This window comes from Arctopsyche grandis, chromosome 1 (genome assembly GCF_051622035.1).
Source record: "Arctopsyche grandis isolate Sample6627 chromosome 1, ASM5162203v2, whole genome shotgun sequence".
NCBI lineage: Eukaryota > Metazoa > Arthropoda > Insecta > Trichoptera > Hydropsychidae > Arctopsyche > Arctopsyche grandis.
The window spans coordinates 24148965-24162825 of record NC_135355.1 but is presented as its reverse complement, the minus strand read 5'-3'; the positions used below and the strand labels follow the sequence as shown (position 1 = coordinate 24162825).

Here is a 13861-nt window from a genome sequence, read left to right as displayed (position 1 = left end):
ACTGCAACTGACACGTCGGTACTGCCAACTTAATGGTTAATCACCCCATCCAACTGGGCTAACTATTTTCTTGTGAGTTTTTAATTAAAAGATTATGCAAGGGTACATTATTCGGTGGTCAACATTAGCGAGCACCTTCGTGTCCTCTACTGATAGTTCTCTTGCTGATTGTACACTATTAACTGATTGCGATACATTGATTTATAGTCAACTGGTGTTTATGTATGACTTTAATCGGCGAACCCATTTCGGGACAATGTATTGTCGTATGCTACATTTACCTGAGGCCCAATATTGGCTTGGCTTAGTGGAATACTTTAACGATTGACCTCGTATAAATGCAACATAACGCACGACCGACGACCAAACTTATCTACCATTGTAAAAATATTGTCAAGATATTAAAAATAATACATATATTTTTTATGTAATAATTTTGAATATTTTTGTTTAGAAAAAAAAATTAATTTAAATCAAGTTACATATTATATTGTTTGTTCAGACCAATTGTATCATGGTCGGCTTTCGTGGCATTACGACCAGAAAGCAGGCTTTTGTTTTGGAGAGGAAGCGGTGGTTGACGCTTGCTTCTCGTATTTCTATTCGCCTCCCGCTTCGGTCGAGTGAACACCTCTGTTCACTCCCAGCTTCGTTCCCACCACCGAGTCACCGGTCAGCTCGGCCTGATCGGCAGACGATACTGGGAGATCAGCTCCAGTATACGTCCGGTGTGAATTGAGGAACCCTGGTCTCTCTTCGAAGTGAGACCAGCCATGTGTAGAGTTTGACACAACCTCAAACCCTAACGTGCGTGCTACTTTGTATACGAACTCCTCTCTTCCCCCCTGCTTGCTCTCTGTACATTTAAACTTAAAATACAGTGGCTCACATACAGATTTACAACCTGTTTTCATTATATATAATCTCCCGCCATTTTCCTTCTCCCCACATCACGCATACGCACACTGTACGAGAAAGGGAGACAGAGAGCCGAGCCATCAGCAGAGACCAGACCACAGACGACGATCAGCGGGCACCATTGGGGGAAAGTCACGTCACGCTTACCGCCGAGCAACTCTACAAACATCACGTCCAGGTGGCTTCTCGATTGAGAACCCCTGGCGTACGAACATTGTTAAATCAATCGAATCTTTTAAGTAGTATATTTAGGTCAATAAAATGTTAAATGCATATATGTACATTCATAGCCCACCGCCCCATCGCGTCCTCATAGCCCCTCCCCCCCCTGACTACGGCCTAGAAATATAAATTTCTCTGATCCTATCGCACAGCTTTACTAAGGCGTGCGCGAGTTTCCACCCCACTTATATAAATCACGGCCGTAGCCACGGGGGGGTTATGAGGACGGCAGCTCTCCCCCTGGCTACGGCCGTGATTTTTTTTAATCCTTTCTACTTTTAACGGTAATACATCGCATTTATTGTCAGACTTCGGCGTTCGTTTGGTGCTCGTCAAATAACAATAGACCCCGTCATTTCCGTACAAAGCAAGAGAACAAAAAAATATGATTAACAATAGTGAACCATTTTTTGTTCATAAAGTATCGTCCGAACGCTGCCCTTTATTACTAGCCTCTTCTTATTTATTATGGTTGTGACTTTTTAAATATTTAATATCACGTTATTTAAATGTCTATTAAGGGTATCATAAGAAAGTTTTAAAATTTGGCCAAACCAACATTTCTTTTATATAAGCGTTAACTATACATATATGTATGTATAGTATATGTATGTATGTACAATTTACGTTACACTATTTTGTAAATAAAACGCTTCTCAGTAAACATTTTTCTAATGGTAAAATGAAAATGAATGAAAATGTGCAACGAGATTTCATGAATTAGCAAAAAAAATTTCGAAAGGCTTTCGAATGGTCTCGGTTCTAAACGATCTTATGGTACAATTTAAACTAGATCTTTATGTCGAGGCTTTATTGTGATTTTTCAACAAAATTTAACATTAAAAAGTCCTCTTTTTCCCAGTTGGCAACTCTATTATATGGCGTCCTTAGGACAGTTTGGTTTTCAGTGCTCCCCATATTTTGAAACAATTTATTAAAAGGTACCTGTTGAAGAACATATTATGAAAAAAAAAAGATTTTTCCAAATTCCGAACAAAATTTTGAAAAGGCTTTAAATCATAAAAAAAAACGATTGGGGGGGGGGGGGCGTTCCCGATTTTCTGCAAAAAAATCTTTGCTACGGCTGTGTGGGGCCCTGCGACTTTGTCGATTCTGGTGTGCCATCCTGCGATTGGGGCCAATTAAGCATGTTGATGCATTCCACATCTTAACTTCCTTCCTACCCGTCACAATTAGATATGGTTGTATTTTGTCTTGTTACGGTAGCACCTTTGCGCGAATTTGCCATTCAAACGACATTGTTATAATTTGTGCGCGTTTGTCATTTTTCTTATCGATTTAATTCTAATTGACAATGCACAGGTTTGTTTAGTTTGTGATAGATACATTAGCCTGTGTTAGATACATTAGCCTGTGTTAGATACATTAGCATGTGTTAGATACATTAGCCTGTGTTAGATACATTAGCCTGAGTTAGATAGAAATTAAAAACGTTTTGATTCACGATTAAAAAGCAATACAGTACACTTACATTAATAAGATCTTTCTAATTTCACGATATTATTACTTATTTACAAGTTGTTGCACCAATTTTTAGATGGTGAAAAAAAGTAATAAAACAGTATAAACTTAATTTTATTTTTATTATAAATTATATTTTAAAGATAGTAACATTTATAAAGACCCACCCTCACTCTTCGGAAAATGTCCATAAAGGCAACGGTCAGTACAAGATCCTTGCGTTATCATCTTCTACGTGAAGTGGGGGTGGATCTTTATAAAGCGAATGACCTCACGTTTTCATTTATTTACAATTCGGCTGTCATCGGAAAGAGGTGATCCAAATATTTTGGATTGTCGAAAGATTGTAAAGATTTTGGTCTTGATTTGTAATTACTTCTTGCCGAGCTCCTCGTAGAACGTCGAGACTTCGCTCTTGAAAAAGCAAGATCATCCGTTTGCTGTGATGGTCCAGGCGTTTGAGATGATAAAGGACGGGATACGGTCAAGACTGTGGGAGGTGTTCCCCTTTTTGAAATAGTTACGTCATATTGTACACGTGGGTCCACGATAGAATACACGTGTTCTTTCTCAACGTCCACTGTTTCCTAAAAAAATAGTTTTTTAATATTAAAATATAATATAAATGTAATTTCCAGCACCATAAATGATAAGTGAGTATACCAGACATGCGTCTGACCAAACAAGTTTAGATTGATTTAAATGTTTGCTCAGGAAAATGTTTTGATTAGATTGTAATATTGTACAAAGTTTATTTTGTGTTAAAATTTAATTTCTTAGTTTAACTACAAGAGCCATGATCCACATAATAGGGACTAAGTGATATTTTTGTTTCATGCACTGTAGCACAAATGAAGGTGGGAGTTTCTAAGGATGTGTGATACTGTGATCACATATTAAACATCCTTGAATTTCCCACCTGAAAGAGATTTGGTGTGTGCATTTGAAAGGTGTTTATAACACACACACGCACACGTGTCACACTGTGGTTGGAGGCTGAAGAACGAGTGCTGCCCTCCGCACCTTGAGGGCATCAGGGGAGTAGACCCTGGTTGAATACACTGCATCAGCAGGCAGTCCTTCTGTTTTATCCCTAGAAAAACCGTCATAGTGGTACAATCCATCAATAAAATGACAAAAAAATGAACAGAATTAATGTTACAAATAAGGTTTTATAATTGTATGCATCTTACCCGTCTAATTCAGATGCACTGTAATCATTTTTATCTGAAATGAAGTATACAATATAATCAGAATTTTCTATTAAAATGTATTAATATTTTTGAAGTGAAACTTCTTTAGAGACGTTGGAAGTATGTAAGTTAAAGTCTGGACTAAGAAATGAACGTTTCAGAAGTGTTAGGTACGACGCGCAGTGAGTTTCACCTTCGTCAAGCGAGCTGTGTTTATCGCAATCGGTTTTTTATAATAAATAACTTAAAAATAAATACCTTTGGTGTTTCTGCATTTTCGCAATATGCAGAAGATTGCTATCACTAATGCAACTATAATTACCGCTGCTCCTGCAAGAGGACCTATCGTAGCAGTTTCTGAAAATCAAAAGATATTTTATACATACGAGATTGATTTTAAATGATCCAAATACAGAACATTGAATACCATGTAGTACAAGATGAGCAGCATGTGCCGTGGCACCTCTTTCATTTTCCACTCTTAACAAATAAGTACGAGCATCTTGACGGGTAGTGCTTTGAACGTTAAGCACATATAAATAACAGGCGCCTTGTCTTACAGGCTCTGCTGATCTGTATCGACCTATAGTCACAGTAAATTTTAAACTTGGGTTTTTAACTAAAAAATGTATATATGCAATCAATTGGAAAATTACCTATCTGCGCTGGTACAGTCAATGTTAGACTACCCCAGTGCCAGGCTGCTTTACGTGGGGGTGGTTCAGCACACACCAAAGCTGATACTCTTGCATCAGATCCTAACCTAGCTTCTGCGGCTGCATTTCCTCCTTCACCTTCTCGCTCTCCTACAGGAGGACCCACCTGTAAATATCTTTATTTTTTTTATTTTATTCGAAAATTGCTTATGACATTCAGTTATAATTCTTACCACAGCCATGGTCACAGGATCTGCTGTATGCCAACGCTCCCTACCTCCAATTGTATTCGAAGCTGTGCATCGATACGATCCTTGTTGCCTGTAGGTAACGTTATGCAAAACCAACATAGAATCTCTTCCCACTGGCATACCGCCTTCAGCGTCAGTTGCCTCTAAAGGTCTAAAGTATATGTTATTGTTAAGCTATTGTTAAGTTATTGTTAATTGATTAGGGTTTATATATTTTATTGTGATTAGGACTAACGCATGTGTCCATAAATATCTTGGTTGGGGGTTGCCTTCAGCTCTACACTCGAGAACGACCCGTGTAAACAAAGTTGCTTGTACCGATGGCTCCGGTCCAACCCATAAAACTCTTGCTGGGTCTATAAAAACATAATAAACTCACTCAATATTTTCATAAAACAAACACATTATCATTGATTGATACTTACATTTAACGTCTATTTCAGTGCTCACAGGATCAGATTCTCCTAAAGAGTTTTTCGCTTGACACATATATGTACCTGAAATTTATGATTTTATTATGATGATGGATCATATGTAATAATACATTTGAAGTATAAACGTACCGGAATGGTTGCGAGTGAGAGGTGCTAGAAGCAAAGTATCTGTTGGGTTTGAAGTTGGTAAGGGACGAGGAGATGATCTCGTCCACCATGCAGTCGGTGGCGGATTACCTTCAGCTCGACATCTTAATGCTAAAGCACCGCCGTTACCCTCTTCCAATGAGTCTGCATTTTCCACACCAGATATGCTTACGATTGGAGGAACTGAAAGTATTGATTTGTCAAGTTTTGCCTTCGGAGGATTTTGAAGAAAAAAATATAGTCTATTACTTACATGTAACATCGAGCACAGCAGTGGCATCTTTATATCCAGGATCAGGATACGCAGCATGTAAAGCACGACATGCAAGTCTTCTTCCGTGAAGTGAACGAGCGCCTACAATTTCTACTGCAGATCTAGCTGCCCAAACTCTTGGCCGTTCTACTTCCGAGGAGTTGGTTTGACTCCAAGCGCTGATAGGCTCATCATCTGTAAATTTACATGCATTAATTACATATGCATATGTAAAAATCGAAACAGATGAAGTATAAACTGTAAACATTTTTACCTATAAACCATGTAATGGAGGCTGGTGGATTTCCATAGCGCGATTCGCAAAGAACAGACGTGCGTACACCTTGCACCGTTGATAAAGTCCTTCCTGGTGGTAAAGGAGATCCGCTTTGCAGCATCCTAGGTGGTTGCGGTGCAACCCTTACAGAAACAGTTGCTGGTGGACTGGATAGAGCATCCTGAAAGTGATCTGAATTGAATTCAGCTCTAGGATTTTTGTTAAACTTTTATTATTTTACTTACCTGAGCATCATAAGAACTTGCGGTGACTTGACATTGCCACAAACCGTCGTCTAATTGTAAAGAAGCAGATCTGATCCACAGGGAGCAGTCTTCTCCGCCTCCCGATCCACCTGCTGCTCCGCCAGCCCATTCGTATTTTCCAGCATGCGTACCCACAGGCTGAAATTTTAATTCAATTTTTAAAATATCATCGAAAGCATCCTTACAATTATTGAGTTAGCGATCGATGATAGAAGATATGTCGTATTTTATTGCGTGATACAGAAGATTTTTAGAACTCTTTGCGGATATATGGCTTAGTTGGCCCATTGACGAATTTTCCGGTCGATTGTCACATCCGGTTTCACGGGTTCGATTGCGACATCCGATCTTGGATAAGGCGGGGTCGATTTCCTTCAATTACTTTCCGTGGGACCAAAACCGTAAAGAAGTTTAAAGTTCTTGAAAGATTTTATTGGATTTTGGTTTTAAAGGATGAAATTAAAAGACGTATGTACATACATATGTATATTTGTACGTACCAATAACACAAAAACTCACTTAAACTTAAATTTGGGTCATACGATCTAGAATAATCAGATGATTAATATGAAATATGAAAAGAATTATATGTACCTTGTTGTCTTTTTGCCAGGAGCAAGATCCTCTGCGGTTTTGAACTTTACACCGAATCAAAACGTCTTTATCAGGACTAACCTCAGTTGGTGAAGGTGTTTCTATGAATTTCTGCAAACCATCTGAAATTTTAGTAAATTTGTAGTAAAATAACTGTTAGTTTCGGAAACAGCTATGCTAACAACAGAAGACCAAATTGTAAATCGAAGTCGAACGAGAATTAATATGCAATTAGGTTAATGAAAATGCGAAGAAAATTTGGCTAATTTTCAATTTTTATTTAATTTAGTAGCAAAGAGAGAAAACATTAAACATGGCATGGTTGTACATATGACAATGAATGATGAGAATCACGCACGATTAAGACAGAAAGTGTCTCGAAGAAACTGATACCTGGAAATCTGAATCGCTTGTAAAAGTGAAAAACCGTATCATTGTTATGAGATTAACAAAAGGGAAATTGTGATTTTTAATTTAATTTAGAAAATTAATACATACGTACATATGTATGTTTATGCGCATAATATTATGAATGTGCTATAATAATAAAGGCTATCTTTATTAAATCAGTAGTTTGGACTATTTTGGATTGTTGTCGACGCGACAAGGATATTGTCATAATTTATTGTTAAAATTTCATGGTTTAGTTTATTCACGTTTTTTTTTAATCTTTGTAATTTGCACTGTTCATACATGCATATGTATGGATAGTATTTTTAATATAAAAACGCGTCTTCTATTTGTGTCCTCGTACTCATAAAAATGTTCTAACATCATATATTTTCAACTTCCATGTCCTACACCAGGGATGGCGAACCTTTTTGGGTCCGCGTGCCAAAAATCCTGAATTATTTTTTCTCGATTGTGTGGCGTACCCAAGCAGTAAAAAAAATTAACAAAATAGAAAAAATAAAAAATATTTTTTTTCTGAATTTTATTTACAAGCTAAAAATTACAATAGAGTTTCTTAAAAATAAATTCATAATCAATAAAAATATACATCAGTTATTTATCAATGAGATTTTTGCTGCTGTGCATTCGATGACAAATTCTTTATATCTGGTTTATATTCCGTCTTTTAACACTTTTTACTAGATTATCGATTGAATAACTACAGAAAATTCTCGTTTTGTTAATTTGATTTGATCTGGCTTTTCTTCTGGATTTTTTTTTTGTATTTGGAAAATATTTGAAGGTGTTAGATACAACGTCACGATTGAAAATTTGTAATTTAATTTGAAATGCTTCGATTAGATCAAACATAACAATAATTTTTTTGCTAACACCCTGCAGTTTAATGTTTAATTCATTTAAATGTAAGCACAAGTCATTAAAAAAACATTAATTTTGAAAGCCATTCCACGTCTAGTAACTCGTTATATTTTTCAATGACATTCTCATTAATTAAAAAAAGCTTAACTTCATCCAAACACTAAATGAGTATTTGAAGAACTTTTCCACGACTTAACCATCGCACATTGTTGTACATAAGTAAACCATTATACAGGCGGACCTCAACTTTCGCACATTCGACTTTCGCACAATTCGCTATTTCGCACATTTTTAAAAAATCGTTTTTTTTTTTTTTTGGTGATAATGCAAAAATGTTTGTTTGCGTGCAATTCTTTCCCTCTCCTCCATTCCCTGTTGCACTATGAAATGCGTATGAACGAGCCCGTACTGTGAAAAGTGTTACATCCTGCACGGCATAATGATGGATGAAATCTTTGTCTTATTGGATAAGTGACCAAAATCAAAAAACATCCCTCTGAGTACTTCAATAATTCAAGCTAGAGCTCTTAGTTTGCATAAGGATTGGAAGGCTAGACTAAAAGAAGATTCTAACACGGTGTTTCATGCAAGTCACGGCTGGTTTTCAAATTTTAAAACAAGATATTCTTTACACAATATTAAATTCACTGGAGAATCAGCTGATGCGGATGAAGATGCTGCAAAAGACTTTATTTCCTCATTGTCCAAAATTATTGAAGATGGTGAATATTCCTCTAGTCAAATATTCAATGTAGATGAGACTGGTTTATTTTGGAAGAAGATGCCTAATCGTACATTCTTATCAAAGGAAGAATCAGTTGCCCCTGGTCATAAACCTTCTAAAAACCGATTGCTTCTTGGTGGAAATTTAGCTGGTGATTTAAAATTGATGCCAATGTTAATTTATCAAGCAGAAAATCCTAGAGCATTGAAAGGGAAAGATAAAAATTGCTTCCAGTCATTTGGAAATCAAATAAAAAAGCCTGGGTTACTGCTTTAATATTTAAAGATTGGTTCACTTCACATTTCGTACCAGCAGTAAAGCAATATTGTGAAGTTAATAATTTACCATTTTAAATATTATTAATCTTAGATAATGCTACAAGACTCTCATACAACCCATGGACCAAACAGTGATAGCTACGTTTAAACGATATTATATGAGGTCGATAATGAATCAGGCCATCAAGACAACTGACATGGAAGGTGGGCCCACATTAAAAGATTTCTGGAGGAATTATAACATATGGAACGCAATAAACAATATTGGAGACGCGTGGGCTGAAATAAAAGAGTCAACAATGAAAGGTTCATGGAGAAAACTATGCCCACAAATGATGGGTGATATAAATTTTGATGAAACTCCAGAAACTATCACACTTGAAATAGTTCACTTAATGAACGAACTTAACCTAGATGTTAACATTGAAGATATTAATGAGATGATTGAATCTCATTCTGAACCCATGACCAATGAATTTCTAATGGACCGACAAGAGAACGAGAATTATATACATATTGAAAGTGAGGAAGAAGAACCAGAAGAAATCATTAATACCTTAACTATAAAAAATATGAACGAAGCTTTTACGCATCTCGAAAAGTTTTTGAACATTATGGAAGACTGTGATCCCAATGGAGAACGAATATCTCAAGTACGTAGGGCTATTCATAAGAGTACTGTATGTTACAGAACACTATGAAGAAAAAAAAATTGTCATATTCAACTAACTCTTGACAAGTTCATTATGAGATTATAATTTGCCGTGCCTGAATACGATATTTTCCACCTAAGTGAGTGTAGATTATCGGATGTTATTTTAACATATGTATCTGGCAGCCTTCTCTTAATTTGAATGTGATGTGTGTGTGGAATCTTAATCTACTCTCTTCCATTTGGGCCTCGCTGTGATTTTTTTTTTACTATTTTTCTTTTGCAGAATGTAAAACTAAGAATAGGATTTGAGTATTTTATTTACGTGTTATTTTTCTTTTGTTTTTATTTTTTATTTTATCGTGTTTTTCTGCTTTTGCTTTTTTGCTTTTTATTTTATGTATTTACTTTACTTTTTAATGTATATAAATAATTTTTATTTAATACATACATTTTTTGCTTTTTTTTTTTACATCCCTCTACTTTCGAACATTTAACTTTCGCACACATTTTCAGGAACCAATTATGTGCGAAAGTTGAGGTCCGCCTGTATACTGAATTTACCTTATCTTAAAAATTTTCGTTTGTTTAATCCACGTGCAGATATCAGATTGACCAATTTTGTTACAAGAATCATAACATCTTCCAGTGACTTAAATCCGTGCTTTGTGGTGTATAATGCAAAATTGCTGGTGTATAATGCAATGAAAGCCCAGAGCAGAATGTCCAATACGTTCAGTAAATAAATTGATAAATCCATTTTCCTCTCTAGTCATACTGCGAGCACCATTTGTCGTTACTGATACAATTTTGGAAAGATCTATCTCTCTTTCAGTGAGTGCTTTTACAACTGTATTGCAAACTTTTGTTGTTGTTGATAATGATGTAAAACTGATCAATTCCTCTTTGATATTATTTCCATTGCAGTATCAACAAATAACAACGAACATAACCTCAAATGATAATAAACGTCAATGGCAGTGTTGCCAGCATAAAAATTGTTTGAAGCTGCCACGATAAAATAATTGGGAAACATTTGATAATTAATAAAACGGAATAAATTAATAACTCACGGACTATTTAATCAAAATTTAAATTTTTTAAACTTAAAAATTTAAAAAAATAATTTGTTGAACTTGGAAATCAGTCGCGTGCCATCCAAATTCTCAAACGTGCCACCTCGGGCACGCGTGCCCTAGGTTCGCCATCCCTGTCCTACACCAATTCCGATAAATATGGTAACCCTATATATGTGTATGTAAATATATAGGTAATGTAAATGAGTTGTAACTTTTACCATCATTTTCCATTGCTATACGATTTACACAGTTGCTTTAGAAACATGAAAAATTTCTTCATTCACTTGTGCAACAATGCGATGCAGTAAAATGTAGATTTTTGATCTGATAAGAAAACAATACTGTTGTACGATCCATGATCGGCATTATCTAAATGTTAAAATTTTGAAAAAAATACGTCCATTGACTATTTTTAAATCGGTAGCTTATTTCAGTACCTACTATAGACCAAGAATGTAATGATTATTAATTATATTAATGAATTGATAATTAATTAATTTGTGTTCATGGATCATGTACGATAAATTTTTTTATACTTAAGTAACATAATATGTTAGTAAAACTGATGATCGCAACCAAATGAAGAAATATACGCGCTACAAAAAGAAATTTGATGATTTTTCTTTTTTTAAAGGCCGATTTTAAACGAGAGCACATTTATAATTGCGGAAATACGAACGAACATTATGAATCATCAGCTCAAATTGAGTTACGCAAGGTGAATTTCGTTTCGACTTTTCAATTGTAAATCCGTTACTAAATTTACAAAGACGAAAATAAATATAAGCATTCATTTCATACGAGGTATCGTTGAATAGGCATGATAATAAAACTTTTAACAAAATAAAGCTAAACGCATATGTCATTTCAAATGCTAAATAGAACTTATGACGATAGCACAAAGCTTCTCCATTTTTGGCAAATAATAGAAATATGGAGTAAAATATTTTGCAATAAATTTGGGAATTCATACTAGTAAGAGGGCTGTACACCCGAAACCTTAATTTTGTTGCCGTTCCTTTCTTCGATATGTATATTGAGTGAATGTATGTATTGAGTGAATGCGACAATATATATCAATATATATATATATATATATATATATATATATATATATATATATATATATATATATATATATATATATATATTATTATTATTTTTTTTTTTTCGAAACGCATATATATATATATATATATATATATATATATATATATATATATATATATATATATATATATATATATATATATATATATATATATATATATATATATATATATATATATGCGTTTCGACCAGATAAAACGTATTTTAAATCGACAAAATCGAGGTTTCGTATTCTCCAATTTTCTCCTCCGAAACTGGACCAATTTAAAAAAAAAAATCATCATCGGTATAAGAACGATATTTTCTATGCAACTGTGTGCGTATTTTTTTTTAAATTGACCGTTAAATAAGCACGCTGGACTCTTTTCGTGGGTGTAAAAAAAAAGGCGATTTTATAGATGTATGGCGGCTCCTAGCTCCTATAAAAAATAACTAATCAAAAAAATAAAAGCACAGATGCATGCCAATGGTGGAAATCCATAATATATTTAAAAAATAATTTCTCTAGTGCCATAATTGAGGAAGGGAGATGTGTAATACGTTTGTATGGACAAGGGGCTGGTGTACAGCCCTCTTAATGTATGTATGTACATATCTAATATATAATTTCGAAAAATACTTTGTATGTAAGGTTTAATGTACATATGTATGTAAGGTTTGGGTGGTAGAATTAAGAATAAATCTGTATATATTATATATTCTTTGCTATCAATATTTCCTCTTGGAAAATTGTGCCACGAGCATTCGAGAAAATTCATTTAATTATTAAATTAATTTAGTGGCATTGTTTATATGTAGGCTAGGTAGTAGTTTTTACTTACATATAATACACCCGATGAAATTTTCATTGGATCTATCATTAGTAATAAATAAATATGGATGACCAATGCTATGCGAATACGTTGTCTTAACACCACTGGCACACAAAGACATGCTAATTAATACAGCTACTTACAATATGGAACTTTTTTTTGTAAGAATGAATGTAAAAAAATGCAGTAAGTAGTATCAAACAATGAAATTTAAAGTAAAAACTTATATTTACGAGTCAATGTTGCAATCCATATCAATGCGACGCTATGAATGCATTTTCGAAGAGCCAACATCCTCTCTATTGCCGCGAAGTGAATTTTTCATATCCGAAACACCTCAGAATACACTAGCACTTCACTTTTTCAGATGCACTTGGTACCACTTTTTCAGATGTACTTGGTACAAACCGTTCACTGATAAACTTTTGAAGATGATTCTGATGAGACTAAAGACCGTTTGTTACAGTCCACGTGTAGTCAACAGTTGGTGCCTTATGATCGAGTAACAGTTTCGAGTCGGTTCTGGTGAACGACTATCCCCCACCGGAACTGCACTCGACAGCGCGCGACCAAACTACACCTTTGTGAAAAACGTAATTTAGTCTACATATATACACATACACATGTGTACATATATGTTCGTGTATGTGGAACCGATGATGCTGTTGTGACGATCACAAAAAAATGTCGTGCCATTGTGTCCTACCACGGTGGTGTCATCGTACGCAAGAATCATACTATATGTCACGCGTCGTTGGATTACTCCAATTTCGACGAAACGCTGCTTGAGCTTGTCTTTCGAATGGTTCTACGTCGTTTGAGATATGTATGACAAAATGTATAGATGTAAAATATAAAATGTAAGTGGCGTATCTGATGAATTTGAAAGGGGGAAGAGTAAGCCACGAAAATTAATTTGTATTTCCTAGCGGAACTACATATATAGTAAGTTATCATCTGCGGTATTTTTACCTCAGGAAGGAATATTTTATTAATTCTATTAGATTGTAAATGTGTAGGAAACATAAGGATTATAGTAAAAATCTTAATTTAGTATATTGGTTGATAGTTGACGAAAGAATACGCTCCCAGATATCTGCGTGAACCGTAAGATACAATGTGCCGTCGTGAGATAAAAGCAATGTAAAGTGTTCATATTAATTCATAAAATGAAATAAAAAAAATATAAATTTAAACAATAAATTAATTTGAAAATAAATTACAAATTTAAATAATTAAAT

The 13861-nt window shown here is 34.6% G+C and overlaps 1 protein-coding gene across 2 annotated transcripts; it reads right to left on the bottom strand.

The window, feature by feature from the left end:
• Positions 1-3074: 3074 nt before the first annotated feature.
• On the bottom strand, positions 3075-13124 carry LOC143912574 (irregular chiasm C-roughest protein). Of its 2 annotated transcripts, none has more exons than XM_077431899.1 (15): positions 12854-13124; positions 6694-6815; positions 6079-6237; positions 5831-6014; positions 5557-5751; positions 5286-5486; positions 5148-5219; positions 4958-5078; positions 4705-4873; positions 4472-4637; positions 4243-4398; positions 4074-4172; positions 3816-3849; positions 3596-3715; positions 3075-3209 (listed from the first exon to the last, which is right to left on the bottom strand). In XM_077431899.1, exons 1-14 carry the CDS (start codon positions 12912-12914, stop codon positions 3601-3603), a joined length of 1854 nt encoding a protein of 617 aa, XP_077288025.1. In that variant the 5' UTR covers positions 12915-13124; the 3' UTR covers positions 3075-3209; positions 3596-3600. The 2 variants fall into 2 exon arrangements, 1 of the variants encoding a protein (XP_077288025.1); XR_013260647.1 differs by having other exon boundaries at positions 3106-3209; positions 3542-3715.
• Positions 13125-13861: the final 737 nt, after the last annotated feature.